The sequence below is a fragment of the Cnephaeus nilssonii genome (genome assembly GCF_951640355.1).
Source record: "Cnephaeus nilssonii genome assembly, chromosome: 4".
Taxonomy (NCBI): Eukaryota; Metazoa; Chordata; class Mammalia; order Chiroptera; family Vespertilionidae; genus Cnephaeus; species Cnephaeus nilssonii.
The window spans coordinates 14,719,446-14,743,294 of NC_137075.1; the positions used below are offsets into that span (position 1 = coordinate 14,719,446).

Sequence of the window (23,849 nt, forward strand, 5' to 3'; positions counted from 1 at the left end):
CTGAAGTGGTGCCATATTTCTGAAAAGGTCTTAAATAAAAAACCCAGGAGACAAAATAAAAGTGAAAACAAGACCAAATGCACTAGACGGGTTGTGAAAAAAAACACAAAAAACACACACCCTTGATCTAGCTGGATAGATTTAGCAGCTCAGAAGAGAATTAAAGGAGAAAATGTACAGCAAGAATAAATGCAACTGAGACAACGGTAAAAGAAAATGCACAATAGCGCTCAACCTCAGCTGCAAACAAGTAAAGGGTATGTGGATTCTCAAGCAGTCACAATGTTGCAACCACCCAGCTTTGTGCTGGGCAAAGACATCACAGCAAAGGCACATGGCACCAAGCAACTTTTGGCCGGAGATTTTACGCTTAGAAATGTAAGACCCAGTAACATTTAAGGAATTCTCGCTCTTGCCAGGTAGCCATCCTTTTGTCCTAAAGCCATGTGACAAATGATCCCAAATACCACTTTGCCTTTTCAGCATCTGTTGTCTAAATCAGTGTAGAAACTGGAAGGACAAACTCTGAATTTTGGCCCTTAGCAAAAGGGTACATTTTAGTGTCATAATGACAGTCTTGGCAGAACAGGACATTCTTACTTGAAATGTCTCTGCCATACTGAGAGCTTTGTCCACCGTAACCGAGTTTGGCTCAATCGAAGGGACCAGTAGCCCTAAATTTTAAATATACAGGCAACGATGTGAAAACTCAAAGAACAAACTGTTTCTTGGAAATCACACGTTATGAACGGTTGTCTCGGACCATCTTTCAGCGCTTTAAAAGGTTTCATTTTCATTGTGTGTGTGTGTTTTTTTTAATTTTAATTTACCAAAATATTCTTCTCAAAATTAGTATTTTGAGAAATTTTATTATTTTTTTATCTAAATGAAACTTGATCAAAGGCAAAATTGCCTTTGGGTACAGTATACATACATACATATATATATATATATATATATATATATATATATATATATATGCATGCTATATTATATATTCATATATAATGGTACCAAACAGGGAACACATTCTTTTTGTCAAAAATGTCCATCTTGGTCACTGTGCCAAAGATGCTTCAAAGCACTGAAGTCAGTGGGCAAGAGGCTGTTTTGACCCGACCTGCAGTTCAGTGATTGTTTAAGGCACAGCATGCACTTGAGAACACCCTGGCCACAGTGCCATCGTCAAGGTATTACCCAAATCGGTGCCATAGTAAGTTTTTCCTCAGTACATTCACTGAAGTGCCTCACCTGAGGAAGTGTAAAAGGTGATGTTGACACCGAAGCACATCAGTGTATCCTGCACCATGATGTCCTACTGGGCACAAAAAATGCTTCACAACTGGCTCTTCTGACTGGGCAGACTCAAAATTGTTAAAAGTGGATGACTGATGTTATTACTTAAGACTGAGACTAATCTATCTTCCCAGCACCACTTTCCAAGTGGGTTGTCATCATCACTCACATTTTTTCTGACCACCTTCAGGTAATGACTCAAGGTCTCTAGTGTGTGCACAAGACAGAGGGAAGATACCACTGGTCATTTCCAAAAGCTGCTTTCCCCAGCTATGTTCAATTTCTATTACTTACTCCTACCACACGACTCAATCTCACACACACACACACACACCCCACAGGAGTATTAACTGTTTGGGATCTTCTGCAAACCATGTCAGCTTCCCTTAGGATAATTCCCAGGTGTATGTCTATTACAACCTACCACCTTATCAACATGTGTGAAGATCTTTCTACTGCAGCCATTAAAGAGAGACTTTTTTTTTTTAAATGCACCCACACCTTGCCTAAATTCTCAAAAGTTCAACACTGGCGATTTAAGTATTTTATAAGTAGAAGTGAATTAAACACCTGAAATTGCCAAAAGCAATTAGACTTACTGTTCTGGGATCAGGCACATCTCCACCAGACCAAACAGCTCATATCCAAAGACCCAACAATTTTGATGCTGACTGAAGAGCCAAAAGCAATTTTCTGATCTGCAAATTAAAGGACTGAAGTAGAGGACCCTTTAAAACTCAGGGCTGGATTTATAAAATTCTTGGCTATTTCCCTTTTTAGTATGACAAAAAATAGAGAAATTGGATAAAAAAAAGAAGAAAGGGAGGAAAAGGTTATTATGCAGGGGCTATTTAAACATGCCATCTAACCTGAAAACTAAAAAATTCAAGTTTTGTGAAAGAAATTGGGCAAAGTGAACAAAATTATTATTACATTGATTTCTCAAAACACAATTATAAATTACATCAGTTCTAATGGAAAACAAGCATACAAATTTCCCAAATTGAAAAGTACAAAAATTCTGAACTGGAAGAAAACAATATTTACCTGAGTAAAAACTCTATTACATCAAAAAGACAAATTTTGACCTGGAAAAGTATCTGTTTAATTTTAGAAACAAAGTAGGGAGGCAGAAAGGAAAAACTAACTGCAATGAACCAAAAAAGAAAGAAAGAAAGAAACCACTTCCGTATTCATTAAATAGATGGCCTTGTTATTTTCACAGACAGTAAAACCTTTTACATCCTTTTTAGTGCTGGACTGGAGAGGTGTCAACAGATCTTATTTGGTCTTGTCGGTGTGTAAAGAGTTTACAAACCTGACTAAATTTAGAATTAGTGAGATTTATGCACCTATATTCATTATACATAGGAGAAGGAGAAAAAGGGGCCCTTTATGCCAACTTTGAGTTTGGCTTGATTTTTTATAACTTATTTAGAAGCCCTAGGGAATAAAAAAAAACCCCTCTCTGAATGGAAATACTGACACAGTCTTCAATATAATGACATGAACAAGCACTTCTATGAAATTGTACCAGGATGTGACTGGCAGCTCTAGTAAGTTTGAAATTCATGGAGTATCAGAAAATCAATGGCAATTGATTTAATGCCAGTAGACAGTAATGCCAAAATATAGTGAATACACTGCAGAGTCAAAATTGATAAATTTGTTATTTTTTTTACAGGAAAATATGTAAAGTGTGTGGGATCTTTATTCTCATGAGAGGAGGAAAGAGAAAAATTTTAAAATTTCTGTCTAGACTCTCTCCAGTTCTATCATATGATTAAAAATACTTGTCCTGGCTGGTGTGGCTCAGTTGGTTAAGCGTAGTCCTGTGTACAGAAAGGTTGCCGGTTTGATTCCTAGTCAGGGCACATGTCGGGTTGTGGGCTCGATCCCCCGTGGGGGGAGGGGGGACGTGCAGGACGCAGCTGATTGATGTTGCTCTCACGTCAATGTTTCTCTCTCCCTTCCTCTCCCTCTAAAACTCAATTAAAAGGCTTTAAAAATAATAAAAATACTGATTCTGAAAAAGTTAAAGCTGTCCTGCAAACACAGAGTGAGTGTGGAGAAGTGTTAAATCAGTAGATCTAAATCTGTGCTTTGTTTCTTAAGTCTCACCTGCAAGGCTGTGCACTCGATATGCACAAAAGTATCATTACTTAGTAAAGTCGAAATCACTAAGGCTCCACTTATTTTTGTCTAGCTGCTATACTTTTTATTCTTTGGTGGATTTTATCACCCTTACATTTTCTTGAAAGTCGCTCTTTTATTTAAAAATCTGTTTAATTTCATTTTATATTTTCTAAGTTTAAAAATTTTTAATCTCTTAAACATCTCATGATTTTAAGTTTCATTTTATTTAAGTTTTTCCCTCTGGTTTTAACCTTTTATATTTGTCTTTTCTTTTTGACCCACTTAAAGTTATTTAGGACCATTTTCTTTCTCTTATCATGTTCACAGAGATAAACATATACATATGTACATTAAAATGTCTTTATGACTTAAGAGGTAGACTAACTAAATCAGCAAAACACTAACTCATGCATTTAAGAAAGAGTTATGGAGCAAATATGTGAAAGATAACGTACTAAGGGCTAGGGGGACTATAAAAATGAATAAAACGCCATTTCGGCACTTCAATAAGCTTTAATATGTACAAGGCAGTGGGAATCAGCACAAAAGAAGAAAGGAGATGCAGTTGCATTTCAGAAAGCAATTTGTCTAATTCACACAAATGTGAAATCAGTGTTACGTCATGCTAGATGCCACTGGGAGGAAATACACCATAAAGGACCAAAACTGTCAGGGTCAAACACAGCCCTAAAAAATGTGGACATTTTGTCAACTGAGCTGCCATATACTTTCAGTTTGTTTGTAAGTCACGTTGTTAAAAGGGGCTGTGTGTTTCAGCGTTTACAATTACGTTTGGTCAGGCTCTCACATGATACCAAACAACAAAAACCCCAGAAGGAACCAGCAAACTGCTCATGCTAATATTTTCTATTTTGGTCTGCCATTAATCTCTCAGTTTTTAACAGTAGGTGGAAAACATCAATGTTTCATTTAAATTTTGCAAGTAAATCCATAAAAATACTTACTTTTCAAAAATCAAGCTAATTTTAATTTCAGAAATAATCCATGTATTTTCCCATCACCATCACTGATAAATATTGAAGACTCTCTGGTATTTAGAACAATGCTTAAGTTTTTATAATTCTATAGTAACCCCATGCCTATCCAGCGGTCAGAATCTTTTGAAATCTCATTTAAAAGATTGCTGGTTTAAAGCAAGTAATTAGAAAAGATCCCCTTTTAAAAGGCAATCAAAAAGTCACCATTTTTATATTCAAAGGAGTTAGAGGCAAGTTTAGGGTTGTGGTCATCCTAAAATTACTGAGTTGAAAGGATGGAACAACATATAAAAAGCAATAGGAAAGCGATTAGAGAAGAGAGACATTGATGCACGCCTCACATGCTATGTTTAATACTGTAAGTTTAGGAGAGCAGAAATCCTACATTTAAGAAATTGGTCTTACATTTCTATCTAGAAATTTCATTTATGTGGAATGCCTTATTCATAGATGATGTTTGAAAGGAGGTAAGTGTATTTTTGTAGTAAAGATACAAGAAATTGGGTAACCTTTCAAGTACCCTAGCTGGGCCGCTGATAGAGGGTTTTAGGGTTCTCTGCTGGAGTAGCTTGACAGCCATGTATTTGCATGCCAGGGAAAGAATATCTGGAATAATCCAAAGCACAATTCTTTCACTAAAATCAAGTAAGTGACAAGCACAGAAAGGGAAATAAAAGTATTTTTAAAAAATGTAGAAAGTAGACTTACTGATCAACAAAACCCCAAAGAAAAACCCTAGCATATACAGTTGACCCTTGAACAACGTGGAGGTTAGGGTTTCCAAAGACCCATGCAGTCGAAAATCCACATATAACTTGTAGCTCCCCCAAAACTTCACTATTAGTAGTCTACTGTTGACTAGAACCCTTACCGATAACATAAACAGTTGATTAATACATACTTTTTATGTCATGTGTATTATATACTGTATTCTTACAATAAAACGAGGTAGAGGAAATAAAATGTTATTAAGAAAATCATACAAAAGAGAAAATATATTTACAGTGTTTATTGAAAAAAAATCCACACATAAGTGGACTTGTGCAGTTCAGACCCATGTTGTTCAAGGTCAACGATACACAGAAACATACCGTCCTTAACATCTGGCTTTGGAGGAAGTCTTTTCTCAAATGCCATGTGACTTTCTTTAGGCTAAAGAAAACCTAAAATTGATGAAACATAAACTAGGAGTGATTATTCACTGTTCAGAAACATCTGCTGAAGCATCTCTTTAAGTCTTTCTTCTGCTTCATTCAACCACAATTTCTGTGATGAGTAGGCTAGCACAAAACCTAGGGCTCCAGTGAGCCTACAACAAGGCCTGTGGGGACTGAGTCTCAACAAACATTTTTGTGTTGAATGAATGCACAAAAGAGTGCCTCATATATGAATGGATTGTGTTCCTGAAAACTACCTGTTAACTCAGTTGTTTAGAACTGAGAATGTAATTCTCCAAACAAACTATGCTATAAAATAAGGTTAAATCCCAGGCTAATTCAATGGTTCATGAAGTCATGCGCATACCTAAGTTTTGCTACCATTGATACCAGCTTAAATTCTAAAGTATATGATGTACAGGAAGAGAGGGAAAAAGGAACATCTCTTCCTTTGTGGGTCATCACTAGCCAAGAAAAAATGTTTGAAAATGGTATTTAGCCTTTGTCATTCTCCCAAATTTCTTTCTACTTCCTAGTTCCTCTTTCCTCAGTCACCAAAAAGCCTCATTCTCTTATTTTGCTCCAACTGTGGCAAGTCATCCAAATGGATTCTATCTACCCCCCAAAGTGTACCATGTACCAAATAAATGACCTTTTCCCCCCTCTCAATAAAAATCTCTATTTCTTCAGGGATATTCACTTCAGTCAAGTAGACACCAGGTGTGTATTATTAAGAGGGATTTTAGACAGTTTAACAAGATGAAGTCTTGTGGGAGAGGTTAAATTTATGAATTATACACCAGCAGAGCAGTAGGGCTCAGAATGTACTAGCCACTTAAAATTTGATCATTTGTGAGCTGCAAAAAGAAAGAACAGAATAGGGAATTGTCCTCAAGCCAAGCAAAAGAAGAGGGGGAAGTCACACATTTTATTTCAAGACTTGCCTGATTTTTCCCTGATACTGAGGCCTGGAGGTCAGTTTGTAATGGGAATTCACTCTACCAAATACCTGAAAACTGTCATCTGTTAACCCAACATTATGAAAACGAATTCTAATTTTAATTTGGATGACTTAATTCAACAGATAGCACTGAGTGACTAAATTTTCTTGAGTATAACTTAATTGTATTTAAAAGCAATGACCTTAATAATTTTGATCATCTCTAGTGTTATAATTGCTGCTGTCAGAAATGTTTTAACCAATATTTACTGAGTTATATAAATAACCAATATTTACTATGCCCCTCAAAAAAAAACAAAACATTTTTTTCTGCATGTTGTGGGAGACTGCAGATTACAGAAAAACATTTAATGCCTACATAAAATCAATGAAAACGTTTGTATCTACTTTGATGGTATCTAGTAATATCTTCTATTAGGATTACTACTTTATAGCCTTCTAGGCTTCTCCCTGCTAAAACTTAACAAAAACCAGTGAAATTAAAGTCAGTGATACATTATCCTTCCATACACAAATTCCTTTAAAATGCATCATGAGATAGCAACTCTTTTACAAAAAAATGGATGAAAAATATAGATACATTTTTTTTTAGCACAGATAAACTAATAAATTGTATTTAAAGGTGATCCATTCTTGAAAAGAATTTAAAATTCGAAATATTTGTACTACTATAGAACTGGGAAGGGGAGTGGTGTTAATAGCAGACTTAGAAGATTTCTATTTAGGTGAGGAAAAAAAGATATAACCAGAAGGAATTAAAGGAATTCAGAGTAAGTCTGTATGCCAGAGAAAACCATAGCAGTTGCTCAGAAAGTATTTATTAAAATCCCCTGTTCTACTCCTTATGCAAGTGTGCTAACCCAGCTGCAGCTCTACTGTCGCTCAGTTCCCATAGAGGACGACAGCCATTTACTGTTTTGGTCAGAAACTTAGCAGACCAGTGTTTTACCACCAGTCTTTCTTAATTCTCACCCACAGGACCAAAAAATTGTGTTCTGTTCTTTTAAAGTTTATAAACATGCATAAAACCCCAGAAGTTTACGTGTCTAGGCTGCTTTCTCATTGCTTGAGCAACTAAAAAATACGTTTTTATTTAAAAATAGAACTTGGCAAATGGAATTTTTTAGTAGAAATAAATGGCCAAGATATTTAACTTTGAAAAGCATCAAATATACAGGCATGCTATTCCTGCTTTGATTTTTTATTTTGTTTCCTCTGAAAAAGCATGAATTTTCAGAAGACTCAGTACACTGGGTAAATTTCATAGAAATATGACCTTGTTTTTACTGGGCAACAGAAAGAAATTTATAATAGTAGACCTTCAATTACCTAATCAAAATTAATTTTCATTATTTCCAAAAATCTTTTTTGTCTATACATACTTGTATTGTTATAATTGTATTCAGTGTTCCCACAATTTTAAATTGTTTTTCACATAACATCACATTATCAATATTTCTCATGTTGTTTCATAGTCAATATCAGTATCATAAATAACAATTTTGACTTTTATGCTATTTTAATCTAGTTTGGGATTTGGATGACATTCACATTTTAAAAAACTGAGACACTTCCCATAATTTTATATGTTTCAGAGGAAACGTATAAAGCACAGAAATTAATTATTTCTTCAAAGTTTGAAAGAAATCCAATGAATCTATCAAATCATGTGTTTAGGGAGGTAGATTTACTAAAACCTTAATTTTCCCTGAATTAGTGGTAATTTACAACTTTTCTCATTATAAGTTTATAATTTAATTTATGTGGATAACAGCAACTCATTTCACCTGCATACTCATATACAGTATTTTGTCAACAATTATTCATAGTATTTCATCATAATTTTAATAATATTGCTTAATACCTATATGATTGCTTTGCTATATCTCCTTTCTCATTTCCAACTTTAACTAGTACAAATTTTTGTTTATCTCTTTTACTATTGCTTTCAAAGAGTTACCTCTTGATTCATTTATCTATTTTTCAGCTTTCCTTTTTATCTTTTTTTTAAAAAAATTCTTTTCAATTATCTGTACTTGAATAAGTTATTTTCCTTTCTCTGTAAATTAACATTCATAAAGCTCTAAATTACTTCCAAGTTCTGCTCTAGTCATATTAGTTAGATGTTAATGTGTAGTTTTAATTTTTTTGTGATTAGCTAAATAGCCTTTTATTGCATTTTTTACTTCTTCCTACACTCAATCATTATTTACAAGACTATTTTTGTATTTCAAACTGTTTGGAGTTATTTTTATTGTTGGAATTGGAGATGCAAACAAAAATGATATTAAGTCTTTAAAAGTATATTGAGATTTTTCTCTGAATCCTCAGAGATAATGTATCTTGTACACATTTATAGACACTTGAAAATCAGATTTCTGGCTAGATAATTTGAAGGGTATATTAAACAAGCCAAATTTAAATTCCTTTATAAAGCCCTATGGGTCACATATCAGCCTCCTTGATATGCTAAGAACTAAATGTAGTAACATTTGTGTAGCATTTAGCATACAGCCTAGCATATCAGAACTACTCAATAAAATGACGGTGGCTATATGTGTAATCATAACAGGAAAGCTGAGTTGTGGTTACGTTAGTATGTGTAATAGCAACAGTAATGGTAGTCTAAGTAGTAGTTACATCCCTCCTACCTGTTGTGCCGGCTCACCTGTACTATAGATCTGGACCAGAATAAACTAGCCGTGTGTTCTAGGGCTGGATTTTCTTATTTATGACATAATGTGGCTGGACTAGATGCTTTCTGAAGTTATCTTCAGGACCCAAACTTTATTTCCACCAGATATAGGCTGTACATATCCTTTGTTCTGAAGCTACTTGCTCAAACACTGTGTGATCAAAGTTCTCAGGGAACTGAAGTCAAGATAGAAAACTTCACCAAACTCACTACTCCATCTGAATGTTTTGAACCAGTAGGAATCGATTCATTATTTCTGAAATACAAATAAAATTTCCAAAGCAATTTAATCCAGATACTACTCCATCACAGAAGTCGTGGTACCCATGATAATTTGTGTTTATTTTCCACTATTATTAGCAAACAAAGAATTTAAGAGAAAACACGGAATACAGAGTATTAGCATGTCTGACTATGGAATCCAAAACATTCCTCCATTAATATTTATTGATAAAACCCAAAATATATTTCCTCTAAGAATGTTTATCATTAAGATTAAAAATTATTATTAAGAATAAAAATTCTTATCATTGTTATTAAGAATGAAAATTTCCCATCATCTACTACGAGAATCTCTGGTAATTAAAATCAAAACAAAAACATTAAAACCTTATTATAGGTAATCTATGAATAATCTAATGCAAAAGCAATAAAAATCATGGCTTTATACCTGCTGAAATAAATGCCTCTGCTGCCGTTTTAATGGTTTTAAACAAGATACAAAAAGCAGAGACTTACCCGTGCGATAGACAAAGTTGCCTTCAGTTTCCGATGACGAAGGAGACACTAATTCTTCCTCAAATTCATTGGAACTAAAAGATCCTGAATGGTTTCTTTGCCTTGTTTTTCCCATCATAGCAGCGTTTGTGGCCATGACATGTCTCAAAGAGTCGTTAAGGTAACGGTTCAATAAGCTGCTCTTGTATTTTGGGGGTGACACATAGTCCTCATTGATCCGTGACTCTGGCCTCACCCCTGCCTTTATGACTGAGCTCTCACTTTTAATCACAGGATGGTGAACGGGATTATTATAGCCCCCTTCGTTCATGTGGCTTCTTGGAGGGTTTTCTCCATCTAAAAGGGAAAAAATATTACTACGTAGGACTTGCATGTGCTTTTCCCCAGCCACCCAACTGTTATGTTTAATCATTAAAAATATATCTAAAGAAAGAATATTTAAAGTGTATACAATTATCTTTTATATTCAAGATTAATTTTTAGGCAAAGAAAAGGAGGAGTCTTTGTGATCTCTCCCTATGGTATTTTAATTTTAATAATTTTCACAGAAAATGGTATTCTGACACACAATGAATTATAAACAAGAGGAAACAGCCATTATCATTTCTAATATTATAAAAGTGAAAAAGGAACCATTAGGGCACCATCATATTTTGTGGGATTGACCTTAAAAATAGCAATTGAGGTAAACTTATTATAAAGGCAAAACCAATAAAGAAAAATAAAAATATGAACAAACCTTCAGAACACGAATCATCGCTGCTTACACTAAGCCGCTCAGCATTTCCTTGAACATACTTGTTGTACAACTTTATTCTTAAAGCCCAGCTTAAATCTGGCTGTCGAACAGTATTCTTAAGTCGACGTCTTGCATTAGCAAACCAATTTGACACCTAAGAAAGTATTATTTCTCAATTAACAAAACAAAAAATTACCCATTATACAATTACTTTCCCATAAAGGGACCTAAGCCTCTCTCAGTAACTCTGATCATGAAATATCCTCAGGGTGTAACAGTATTATACACTCCTTCCACTCATTCATTCACTCATTCATTCATTCAACAAATATGCTGAGTGCTAACTACAGAGATTGAACACTTATTGTATTCTGGGAATTTAAAAAATGAAGATGCCTTGCCATCAAATTTTCAGTCTAATCAGAGAGGTAGAAGAGTATACAAACAAGTCTAATTACAGCATAGGAAAGAATGGGAAGCATAGCTTAAGATGCATTAAAATAAAATGATACAGGCTCTGGTTGGTGTGCTCAATGGTTAGAGCGCTGCCAGCTACACCAAAGTGTCTCCAGTTTGATTTCCCGTCAAGGACACGTAACTGGATTGTAGGTCCCATCCCTGGCCCTGGTAGGTGCAAGTGCAGGAGGCAACCAATCCATGTGTCTCTTTCACATTAATCTCTCTCCCCCTATCTCCCTCTTTCCTTCCCTCCCTCAATCCCTTCCTCCGCTCTCTCTAAAAATAGAAAAAATATCCTGGGGTGAGGATTAACAAGAAAATAAAAAATAAAACAACACAGGATTCCAAAAGAAAGAGGGGATACATGTGACTCAAGACTTCATGAGAAATTTAAGGTAGACTTTGAAGGAAAATGTGAGGTATAATGGGTAGGGAAGTGTGTTCCCAATAAAGAGGACACTGGAACAAAGATTAGTCAAATTGCAGAGAGAGTGTGGTAAGGAAGAGGGAGCATTAAAGATGACTTTGAATCATCAAATCTGTGTAACCAAGAGGAGGATAGTACCATTTTGAGAATGAAAGTAAAACTTTTTAAAGATGGAATGATGTTTGTTTCGGGGCATGTTTAGTTGAAGGCAACAGAAAAGTATATAAGTGAGATGCGCAGCAAGAAAATAAAAATGGTACCTGACACTTAAGTGAGAGGAAGAGCAGATTTGGATCAAATGTGCAGAGGTGATAGCTGAAATTGTGAGAGTAGGCAGAACGAAAAGATGGTCAAGGACCAATGGAAACCTCCAGTGATTAAGGATGTTTATAATAATAAAAGCGTAATATGCTAATTAGACCAGATGTCCTTCCGGACAAAGCTGGGGCTGCCAAGGAAGCCTGGGTCCTGGGTGCCAGAGGGAAGCTGGTGCCGGCAGTGGGGGGAAGGAAGGCCTACCTTTGCACGAATTTCGTGCATCGGGCCTCTAGTAGGACTATAAAAGAGGAACTAGCAAACAGCCAGAGATAGAGACAAGTGGAAGAAGAAAAGGCCAAATAACACCCAGCTTTAAGCTAAAAGTCAAGTGCTCCCAAAGAAAAAAACACTACAAAACAAAGTACAGTTACTTCCATTGTTTTTTTATAGGATGCTACTGAATTTCTAGAGGCTACAATGGTACTTGAGGTTTCTTTTAAAACATCAGGTTATCATCAGAATACATTTATGAAAAACCCAAAGGGCTGATATTTATTTACCCTTAAAAAATGAAATGTGGAAAGAGAAATACATCTTTCTGTCAATTTGTCCCAGACCACAGCCCCACATTACCAAAATGGTTTGTGTGGCAATGATTGCACTGGAAGTTCTTTTTCTCCTTATTTTAGATTTATAATATAAATAACACAATTTTTGCATATTGTTCAAGCCCTAATTGTTGAGAGTAGACCTTAAAAACAAAACAAAACACAAAGCTGCATTTTTTTTTCTCTCTGTTTCCATGAGTAAAACATGGTAGTTTCCCCCATTTATTTATATATGTATCTGCACAAAATATATCATATGTTTTATATAAATTCAATATTACTGCCTTTGTGTCTTAAACTTACATGTAATAAGGTAACATCTCACCATGGCATTTCAGATGTCTTAGTCTTCATCCACCCTTCTTCCTCCCAAGCTATGCTATTATTACTACAATTCAATCTGACTTCAAATTCTCAGTCTTTCCCAACCTCTGTAGACAGACAACTTCTGGGACTTCTCATTCAATAAACATATATCAAGATGCGCTTGTGCTTTAGCCATGGTATTGAGTGCTAGGAATGGATAAATCATGTCCCATGCCCACACAGAAGGACCAGCAGTGAAAAACTATCCACGATTAACTGTGATGCACAGGTTATTGCTACAGAAGCACAAAATGCCTGGTCCATTTCTTCACTACATTTCTCAAATCCCTTTCTGTTGTCCAAGTCATAGCCAACATGTTTGTCCAGGTCCTCCTTACTACTGACTAGGAATTTTAGAACATTCTTTTCTGGAACTTCCATTCTGTCCAATTGAATGGATCTTAACAACCACCCTCAAATTTGTGTTGATCCACCATTATGATTTAATTACTTAACTTCTTCAAATGTTCATGAATGTCCCATTATCCTGTCATTGTGGTATAATGGAAAAAGACCTAGTATCTTGTCCTGTATTTGCCAAAAACATGCTGTGTGCGTTGAGATAAGTCACCCACTTTTCTGAACTTCAAACCCTTCATCTATAAAATGCATTAGATGATTCCTAACACCTTTGTCAACTCTCAGAACTAAGATCTGGGAATACAGCCCACCCCGTCTTACAACAGTATTAATTCCCTTCATAGTTGATACTAACCTACCCTCTGCTCTCGACCACTACTCTCCCTAGCAATCAGATATGTGTGTCTATGTCCTTCTCTGCCCCTCTCATACACTGAGGACACAATGCATCTTCCCCTGGGCCTAAGTCACATATCTATTAGAATCCAAATCCAAAACTTTTTGTTGCTTTCTTTACTAAATATCATAAAATTCAGACAAACCTTAATTCTTAACTAACCTTAATTGTAACACAACCACCACACAGTACAGTGTAAAATCCAGTTCTTATAAAACTATTCATATTTTTATTAAAATGCAATGGCCTAATTTAAAAAAAAATAATATACTATAATTTTAAAATAGAAAAATGGGGACCTTTCATTGCCATGGTGGAATTAACCAGCTTTTCATATATAGGGGTCATATCCTTCTTTATGTTTTGTATACCCATAGTATATTAATTATGTATTAGATTTTCTAGAAAGATTTGCGGATATATAATATAGGCTGTTTCTAAATTGATTTTATAAGGTTGATGAAAACTCAATCTGATAACATATTTACTCTGCCAGCATTTTATTACCAAAAATCTATAGTAGAGACAAAGGACTGGATACAGTGAGGCTTTAATATCTACTCACATTAAGTTGTGTAACAGCAGACAAATAGATGGTTAACAAATCTGCATAAATATTATTTTGCATTTTTTCTGCTATATTAATGCAAGCCCTATCTGTTTCACTGAAGGTAAAAATAGCAGTTCAGGTTTTCTCCCTTTCACTTACTATGGGTTCATTCAGGTTATTATTCAAATTCTCTTTAAATTCTCTTTTACATGAAACAGCCTCCTTACATGTAGGTTCTGGAGGAATGGTATTTTAATGTCAAATTCAGAGCTTTAAAAACACTATTTTACAGTAAATGCTTAGAGAACCAAATATCTAGATGCTGGAAGAGAAAACGAAGTAATTTTCATCCTACTCTAACTGAGGTGTTTATGTTCATCATATTGACTGAGCAAGCATTACAGTTAGCCCAAAGGGATATGCTGGCATCTGCCCACCTGTGAACATAAAGAATTAATAAACTTATTCTGGGTTATTCAACTGAAATATTGAGCACCTCATTCCCACACCACATTGTATGACACTTGGAATAATGTAGAAGGACTTTCTGAGACTTTGTTGAATATTTAGCAGTTGCTATAATCCTTGCAGTTAATAACTACATATCTCAGCAGAGGCACTCATACCAAGCAAAAGTAGAGCTATGTCAATATAAGAGGTAAAATTTTGCAACATAGCAGTTTTAACCACATGGTGTATGGGCATCACCCTAGAAATCTGAAAGTTCTACTATAAGAGGAGGAAACATTAACATCCACTTGTTAAACTGCAATCTCAAACGTCTCTTGCCCTGCACTCTGTATTATGATCATGAAAGAAGCTATCCCAAGGAGACATTTCACTCCTATAATCCAGAAAAAAAACATATTTTAAAATGTACACACATAAACTATGGAAAATGTTAAAACCAGATACAGCCTCCATCTGCCTTTTTAAAAACTCTCTAAAAGCAATTATTCTTTGGTAAGATCCACTTCTTACAATAATACAAAACCTTAATTGTATACCAGTTTATATTATTCTACAATATAGCTGTTTATATTTCAAGAGTGCAGAGTATATTTTTTATATTTCCATAATTGTTAGCCATAGAAACCATGCACAATGGAAAATTTGGTTGATTAGAGTCAAAACACACACAACATCCCTGTTAATTTTATAAAAATGCTTATATCTCATTAGGAAGTAAGGTGCCAGATTAATAATGCAAATGAGAGTCAGTTATAGCACATTAAAACAAGTTGCCAAGTCTAGTAGTGAAAGTTTTGTAAATAATTCTTTCTGCTTCATTTTTCAGGGGTAAATAAAATAGGTGCCTATTAATGTCATCAGAGATTCTATTTATCGGAAAAAGTATCTTTTGTAATCCTAAAGATATTCTCTCCACTACAGTTTCAACTTTTTATTTCTGGGCTTAACGAAGATTGCTGACCAGGTTTTATACCCCTCTTTATTAATTTAAGAGTAACAAAATAAGTCAAAATATTTCTTATGAAAAGTTTGACACACAATCAAAAGGAAAATATTAAGTGTAAAAGAAATGATCAAAATATAAGATAGTCTTGATGGTAAGGAATAAAAATTATGCCAACAGCTTATTAATATAAATTATGAAAAACAGAGATAGGTGTTGCAATAAACAAGAAATAGGAGTTTGAAAACTAGAAATAAGAATGTTCCATATGTATCAATAGACATAGAAATAGGACACATTTCCAGATATATTGAAAATAACAAAATTGGTTATACGCTTACTTGTTCTGTTGAACCATCATATAGCATTAAAGGTAGAGAGCTGCCCTCTGTGTATTCCCTACAATTGAATGAATTTTAAAACTATTTAAATCAGATTTTAAGACATTCTTTAGCTTTCAAAAATATGTTTTGGGAATCCAGATGGTGATTATAGTGGTATTCCCCTATTAGAATCTATTCACTCTTTAAAAATGTAGGGCTAGTTTACTATATGGAAAGTACTGTGCTGGGGTGGTACCGGGGTATGAAAATGAATAAGACATGATCACTCTTCTCAAGAAGCCTGACTCCATAGGAGAAATTTATTCAGTGGGAGAACCTGACTCATTAAATCGGGGTCTAATTTGCAGGGATCAAAAGCTTTATTCAGTTTTGTATTTTTTTCACCCAGAAGTGTAAAATATTTACATAATTTATTTGACTTCCCATAGTGTTAGAATTTGATTTGGCTGTTAATATATGCTTGACTTTTACAAACCTCTCATATATATAAACATATAGGTAGGTAGTAGATATGTGTATATTCATATTTTTTTTCTTACATAGATATCCTTTATGCCTAATTGAAAGTAACTGAAATAAAAATGGATTATATATAAGGTCCTTTGATTACAGTATAGATTTTTATATTTTTATTTATTTTCAAGTTCCAGAAACCAACTTCACATACTATAAAATTAAAAATTGTTAAACAAATATCACTTATTGCTATAAACATATTTTCCCTATTTAAAATTACATAATTTTGTGCATTTTTATTTTCTGAGGACTATAAGAAAAAGAAACTGTAGTAAGGAAAGTTTTCATTACATGAATGAAAACTTCATGTAAATTAGAAAAATGCAATAGCCTTACCAAGACCTTATGGCAAAAAAAATTGTTATTTGTATTTGCACTATCATTAGAGGTAGAAAATGATTTGATTCTGTATTAAAGTGAAAACTACTTATATTGCATCTTACTAAACTATTGCACATGAAAATGTAAATGTCTGCTAATGGCAAAAGTTACTTTTTATAATTAAAAAATGTTCTAAATATGTCATAAGGAGGTTTTGCTTTTATATCAAAGAATGGCAAGCATTAAATGTGGAACTATATAATCAGTCAAAATAACCTAGTATTTTCTTGCTAACACCATTGTGAAATATTCAAATAGCTTTATAAATTATTGTATTTTCAAAATAAATAGCATACCTGCTTAAACTGAAATTTGACCATATGCATTTATTTTCAAAAGTCAAGTTTTTCTGAGAGGAATAATTTATTTAGAAACTACTTTTGTAAATCACTGAAAGTTGCATAGCTTTATGTTAAACAGATATTAAGCCAAGAAAACTAAATTAATTTTCCCCTCCAGTGCTGCAGCAAATCACTATTACTACTATTGCTTGTCAATATGAAGCAAAACAGATGTTTTCCTCTATAACAGTATTCTGAAAATAACCAGACAAATGCATATTATAGTTTTAATATGCTTGAATACAAGTCAACTTTCATGCTTTGTCAAATTTTCCAGTAATTCCTAAATTATGATCTTAATTACTCTGGAAAACAATTTCCATTTTTATTTAATAGTTAAATATTGTTTGGTTTTTTTATTTTTATTTTGGGGATTCTCCTTTAACATATAGCTAATGGAATAACCAAATTTCACAGCAGTGATGTAGTGGTACTACAATGTATGAAACTTCTCAGCTCATTTAGCATCTCCTACTCTTTTGAATACTTGTGTTCTGTTTGCATTTATAAAATTTCCTATCACCATATTTATGAAAGAAAACTGGTGTGATGGAAAGAGCATTTGACCTGGAATTGCATTATTTCCAGGCCTAAATCTATCCTTACTAACACATAACCTCCATGTGCCTTGGTTACGTCATCTGTAAAATGCTGACAATAACTTCCATATCTCACCATGTTTTTGTGAATATCAAATAAGATTTGTAGGAAAATAAGCAAATCAAATGTAAAGTAGTGTTGTTCACTAGAGGAAATAAACTTGTACCATTTCTATACTTGATGAGTATCCCAACTATTTGAAATCTGCCTCTTCTTAACCCCAGTAGAAAGATGCCATCAGGGAAATTTGTGGATTCTAGCCAATGCCCAGAATGCTTCTACTTAAACAAAAAAAAGCAATCCAACCCCATTTCTTGACCTTTAAACCCACCTCCTAGATCTGTCAGTAATGCTAATTTTGCAAGTTATCCTGTACTTGGTTCTCAAAGTGTGGCCCAGCACCAGCACCTTCAGCACCACCCCAAGAGCTGGTTAGAAATGCAAATCATGGGCCCACCCCAGACCTACTACTGAATCAGAAGCTCTGGTTTGAGTTTCCACAAGTCCTCCAGGCGATTCTGATGCAGGCTCCAGTCTGAAAATCACTGCGAGTAGTCCACCTGTATCCATCTATATAAGGTCCACAAGTCCAGGTTCCCAGACAACTTCTCATAACTTTTCAGTTGACTTTTCACTGTCCTCCCTAACAGAACACCATGCGATCCCTCCTGGAACCAGCATTAACACGGAACTGATAGGGTTGAGAGGAGACCCAGAAACCCTTCCCACAACACAGCTCTGCCCCTGGGCCAAGCCCATCATCATCCTCAGCAGCAAAGTAACTCGCTGGCTTTTCTCTGCTCTGTCCTTCTCCGGGGCAAGCGCCAGGTGGAGAGCTGCAGAAACTAGGACGAGTGCCCGCTCCTCCCCCCCCCCCTTCCCCCAGGAGAAGCACCAGGTGGGCCCGGGTTACCTGCACTAGGGTCATCTGCGAGCCCAGCGCCAAGAGTATCTTCTCGGTCTTGGTGGGGTACGGATTGTCACGGTGCTTGTAAAGCCACTGCTTGAGGGGCCGTGCCATGTCTTGCAGAGCCTGGCGCTTGTGCCTCACCTTCCCGCTGTTCTGCCGGGCCCTGGGACACCGGGAGAGGAGAAGGCCCTCGTGAGTGGTGCTCTCTGGGTGTTGCCCGCCGGGATCCCTCCGGCCGGGATCATTTCAGCGGTTGCGGAGGCCTCCTCCCCGAACCCCTCCCCCGCCCCCCACCCCGCAGCAGGGCACCCCCAGGCACCCAGCCCAGCCTCGGTAACCCGCCCTGCGCGTCCCGAGGTTGAGGCGAGGGGGCCACACATTTTCTGGGTGCTAATATCTTTCCTTGGTGTGTCTCTTTGAAGGGGCCTGTTGGTCGCACAGGGGTCCTGTGGCGGTGAAGGACCCTAGTTTATCTTAAAAAGGGGGAAATCTTGAAGCCAGTAACCCAAGTTAGAGGTTTAGGCGACGATGGTTAAGTGACTTGAAGAAAAATGTTATTCAATAAGTTACAGATCTGTGCGGCAAGGCCGTGCCACCCTCCCCGTGCCCGCCTGCACTGCGCCCTCCTCTAGCGGTTCTGGCCCGGTGCGCTGCAGGGAGGGTGCTGCAGGCTCTTGAATAACGTTAACTCCTGCCTGCCGCTCGGGGCTTCCAGTCGCCTGCAGTCAAAGGAAAGGTCGCCCACTGGACGGCGGGAATGGAGCAAGGGACGACCGCCGTCCTGCCGTCCTGGTTCCCTTAGCGCTCTCTCCAGTTTCTTTTGATCCTCTGGGGAAAAGGAGAAACTTCCCCAAGGAAGGGTACGAGGAATACACTATAGGGGTCTTCTCCCGATATAAGGAGAGTTAAAAAGTTTGGAAAGCTCTGTTCCACGAAGAAGAAAAGAAAAAAAAAGACCTCTTGAAAAGCATATTCCTAGGAGAAAGACTAGCAGCCTGGAGCCAGCCTCGGGCGTTGCGTTCCCAGGAGGCTCCGGGAGGTGTCGCCGCGCCGAGGCCCGCGCGCCCGGCGACTCCAGGAGGCTCCCGCGCTAGCGCCGCAGTCTCTGGGGCTTTTGCCTCTTCAAACGCTTTGTAATGCAATTCCACCCGAAAGGACTGGTCGTAACGTTGTGAGGAAACCTAATCTCTACTTAACTCACCAGCAGCGCCGCAGAACAAGCAGCCGATGCGATCTTCCAGGTGGAGACGGCCGGTACCGCAGCCCCCGCTCCCGCTCCCTAACCCCGCGCTCCTGCAGCCTCTCGGCGGTGGCCGGGCCTGGGACGGCTGTCCACGGGTCTGCAGCCTGAGCTGCTGGGGTCACCTCCTCACCCTGCTTAACCGAAACCCGGCAACACACGCTCCCGGCCGTCCCCTCCCGGCTGGCAGCCGGCCCGGCCGCGTGCGCCCAGGGCGCCCAGGGCAAAGCCGACCTTCCCGGTTCCCTGGCGGAGGCTAGGCGAGCCGCGAGGCCGTGGCGAAGCCTTGTTTGACAGAACGGAGGAAGCCCACGGGGCTGGCCTGACTTGGAAAGCCCCAACCGTTTGGCCCTCCCTGTTCCTACTCTTCCCGCTCAGTCCTTGATAATTGGCTCTCAGTCGCGCGTCCGCACCCGAGGTTCGGAGAGGGCCTGGGGTCACCCACTATCCTGAGGTCCAAGTAGGGGAGGATTGCGGGGGCCAGTTCAAGCTGTCCTCAGTTTCCAACATGCCTCTTTGGAGCTGGCCTGACTAACCGATCCCCCGATATTTTCAGAAACTACGACCTTAAAATGAGAATGCGAAAAACCAGGAGGCGGAGACCTGCCCTCCTGGGATCCTCCAAGCCGCTAACCCTCTCTCGCTCCGGTAGCCACCCACTTGCAAGCCTCCGCCGCTCACTGTCCCCACCCCTCCGGGCTGCGGGCGGGCCGGGGCCCAGGGAGGATGCGCATACCCGGTCCTCCGGTGTCTCAGGCCGAGGTTGTCTTTGAGAGGCGGGCAGTCCGGAAGGCCCATCTCCGGGCGGGCGTGGGGACTGTCCAGGACGCCGCCATAGGGCCGCCCGCCCCGCTCCCGCTCCCGCTCCGGAGCGCTGCGGTCCTCAAACAGCACGGCGCCGTTGAGCTTTTCGAAGACGATGGTGTTCATGGTGCGGGCGGGCAGGGGCGCCCCGCGCGGCCACCGCGCCTAGGAGCCGGGCCACCGGGCGCTCCGCAGGGCTCGGGTTCTAGGAGATGAAGCGGGCAGCAGGTTACTCGCTGAGAGCGCTCACACCCGGAGCGATCCGAGCCCCACATGCAGCCAGGGCGAGCGGCGGCGGAGTTCGGGGCGGGAGCTACACAGCCGCATCCGAACCAGGGGATCCGCACCTGGCTAACCCATCCCCTTCGCCCCCGCACACTCTGGGGACAAATCCCCGCCCTCGTCCTTGACGACGGAGCTCTCTCAACCCGCTTCACCCAGGAATGGGGTACCCGCGGCGGCCACGGAAAGTTAACTCCCGAACGAGCCTTTCGGACTCGGTTTTGATCTGGAAGAAGCCCGCGCCAGAGCGCGGAGCGGAGCGGATCCGGCGGGGCCTCGCGCGGTCTCCAGTCCCCGCGGAAGCCTGAAGCCTCTCGGAGGTCCCACTCGGGTCGTAAAGAGGGGTTGGGAGGAACGGAAATGGGGTGTAACGTGAACGGCTGCCTGCGCAAGCCCCAGCTAATGAGTCTCAGGCCGAACCGGGATTTCGGGGATTTTCATGTTCTCTAGATCTTGGATGGTTTGGCTGAACCCCCCCCCCCCGCGTCCGTCCCTGGGGTGGGGGGTGAGGGCTGGGAAAGCGAGCAGACTCAGAGCTAGAAAGTTAAGTGGTGTCTTGGACAAATGCACCACCTTCTCCCTCTTCCCCTAAATCTTTCTGCCATCACAACCCGCTCCAGGATGTGCCGGGTAGAGACAGTTAGGAGACAGTTAGTTCAAAGGCGCAGGAGGCCCTTGACCCCGGGAGTCCCAGCCCTCCCCCCCCCCCCCCCCCGGGCCCACTGTCAGTGTGGTCCCCTTCCACAGCGCGGTGCGATCCCGGAGCTCCGGGCCCTGCCACGCCCGCCCCTCTCTGGGGTTTCAAGGAACCGGTGCAGAGGCTGCAAGGTGTTTGGAGAGGAAGGAGGAACCGCGGCCCTTGCGCCGTCGGGGAAAACCTCCAGCTCACCTCCCGGGCCCCGGCGGCCGGAAGCCTCTGCCTGCCGCCAGCCGTCTCTCAGGGGCAAGTCCGCGCCGCCGCGGATCAGCCGAGCGACCGGCCGGAGGAGCCCAGCCGCCCCGGCCCGCCCACCTCCCTGCCTCGCGCCACCGAACAGCTCTCCTTCCTTTTGCAGCCAGCGCCCCTCTCTCCGCCCCGCCGCGGCGTGGGCTGCCAGCCCCCCTTCCCCCCAACACACACACACACACACACACACACACACACACACACACACACAGCCATGCACCGGTCCTCTGCCTCGCCGACGGTCCACACTCTCCACAGAAGCCGCAACACGCGACCTGTAGGGCCGTGACCACGGCGATTAAACGAAGGCTCCCGCCGTGGGAGGTGAAGTCAGACCTCTGTGGGCAGGCCCGCGTCCCTTAAGACTGAGTCCTCCCGCACAGACAGGTAGGTGTCTGGGGTTTGGACACCAGGCGGATAAGTGTGCAAGCAGATCTCCGTGCTCGCAGCCCCCGTTCTAAGGTCAGGACTGAAATCCGCGCGCTCAATACTGGGCGTTTACGCTGCTCCGTTGGTAAAATACACCCTTTCCCAGCCCCAGGGTCTCCCCCAACCCCAGCCCCGTCCTCCTATTTGTAGGCGTGTTTTGCCCAGCGCATCCGCCCGAGGTTTGGCACCACGGGGGGCCTTCTCTAGCTGCCTCCAGCCGCCCAGGGTCTGGGTCCAGGCGCCCAGGGTCTGGGTCCAGGGGCCCAGGGTCTGGGTCCAGGCGCCCAGGGTCTGGGTCCAGGCGCCCAGGGTCTGGGTCCAGGCGCCCAGGGTCTGGGTCCAGGCGCCCAGGGTCTGGGTCCAGGCGCGCTGGGAGCGGGCGGGAAGAAGTCCGAGAGCTGGGTGCTGAGGCAAGGGGTCCTAGGGGCGTGGGAACCGCAGCTTCTCATCCTCCCGGGGAGCCACGCGCCGTCCGTCCCCCACACCCCCTCTCGGCTCCCGCGCTCACACTTACCCTGATTCACTCCAAATTGCCACTTGTGGGGCTCCCTCTCTGAGGAACTGCCCCGCCCAACGCCCGCCAGCAAGTTTAAAGCAAACGGGGAGCGGCCAGGTGGGTCCCCAGTCTCCACAGTAGACCCTCCGGCCTGCCTTAGGGCCCCCCCCGGGGCGCGTCCCCTACGGACGGGGGAGAGAGGTAGGGGGAAGGGCGTGGAGCGCCAAGGGGCCGGGGGCCGGAGCGAACCCCCCCATCCCGAGGCCTCGGGCAGGGACTCGGCGACCCAAAAGCTGTACCTGGGGACGTGGGGCCGGCCGCGGGGCTGCTGGCTCTCCCGCGTCGAGGCTAGGCGCGCTCCCATCCCCGCCGCATGTTTTCCGCGCGGGATCCCAGGCGCTCGCCGCCGCCCCCGCCGCCGTCTCGGCTTTATTGACCCGGACAGGCGCGCGCGGCCCGGGAACAGGAATGCCGCGGCCTTCTCATGTTTCCTGGCCGCCGGGCCCAGGCCGCGAACATCCTGCGGGCGCGGTATCCACGTTCCGGGGCCGGCGAGAGCGAGCCTCCGCGCCCGCCCGTCTGTGCGGATGGCCGTTAACCCTCGCAGAGGAGAGGCCGCGGCGGGGCGCCCCGGGGAGCCCCCCCCGCCAGCCCGCCGAGTGCCCCCCCCCCCCCCAGCCTGGCCGGCCTCGCAGGCGCGGAGCAGAAGGGGCCACTTCCCTCGCACTTAGGGGGAGAAATTCTCGGAGAGGCCGCAAGCAGCTCTGGCAGCTGAGAGGCTGCGGTGCAGATGCCGTGTCTTAGCTGGCTCGAGTGTCGGAAATTTATCTACGAACGGCTGGGCGGGAGAGACCGCTACATGTACAGCGCGCCCTTGGTTCCCCTCGCGGTGAGCCGAAGTGAAGTTAGAACCCGGGTTTGTTTGCTCCTGCAGGGCGCGAGCGCATTTCACCCCGGAGGCGCTTGGAGCCTGGGAGCCTCTTTTCCGGTGTCACTAGGTG

General features: G+C 41.5%; 1 protein-coding gene across 1 annotated transcript in view; it reads right to left on the reverse strand.

Moving 5' to 3' along the window:
• Positions 1 to 23,177, reverse strand: part of MKX (mohawk homeobox) — a gene marked incomplete at its 3' end in the record, with an annotated part of 69,989 nt that extends 46,812 nt beyond the window's left edge. The window contains exons 1-5 of the mRNA XM_079769339.1: positions 23,148 to 23,177; positions 20,628 to 20,900; positions 18,655 to 18,814; positions 10,721 to 10,874; positions 9,982 to 10,317 (exon numbers count right to left, since the gene is read on the reverse strand). Coding sequence (XP_079625465.1) covers positions 9,982 to 10,317; positions 10,721 to 10,874; positions 18,655 to 18,814; positions 20,628 to 20,821 — 844 coding nt within the window. The 5' untranslated portion in view covers positions 20,822 to 20,900; positions 23,148 to 23,177. The remainder of the gene's footprint in view (positions 1 to 9,981; positions 10,318 to 10,720; positions 10,875 to 18,654; positions 18,815 to 20,627; positions 20,901 to 23,147) is intronic.
• Positions 23,178 to 23,849: the final 672 nt, after the last annotated feature.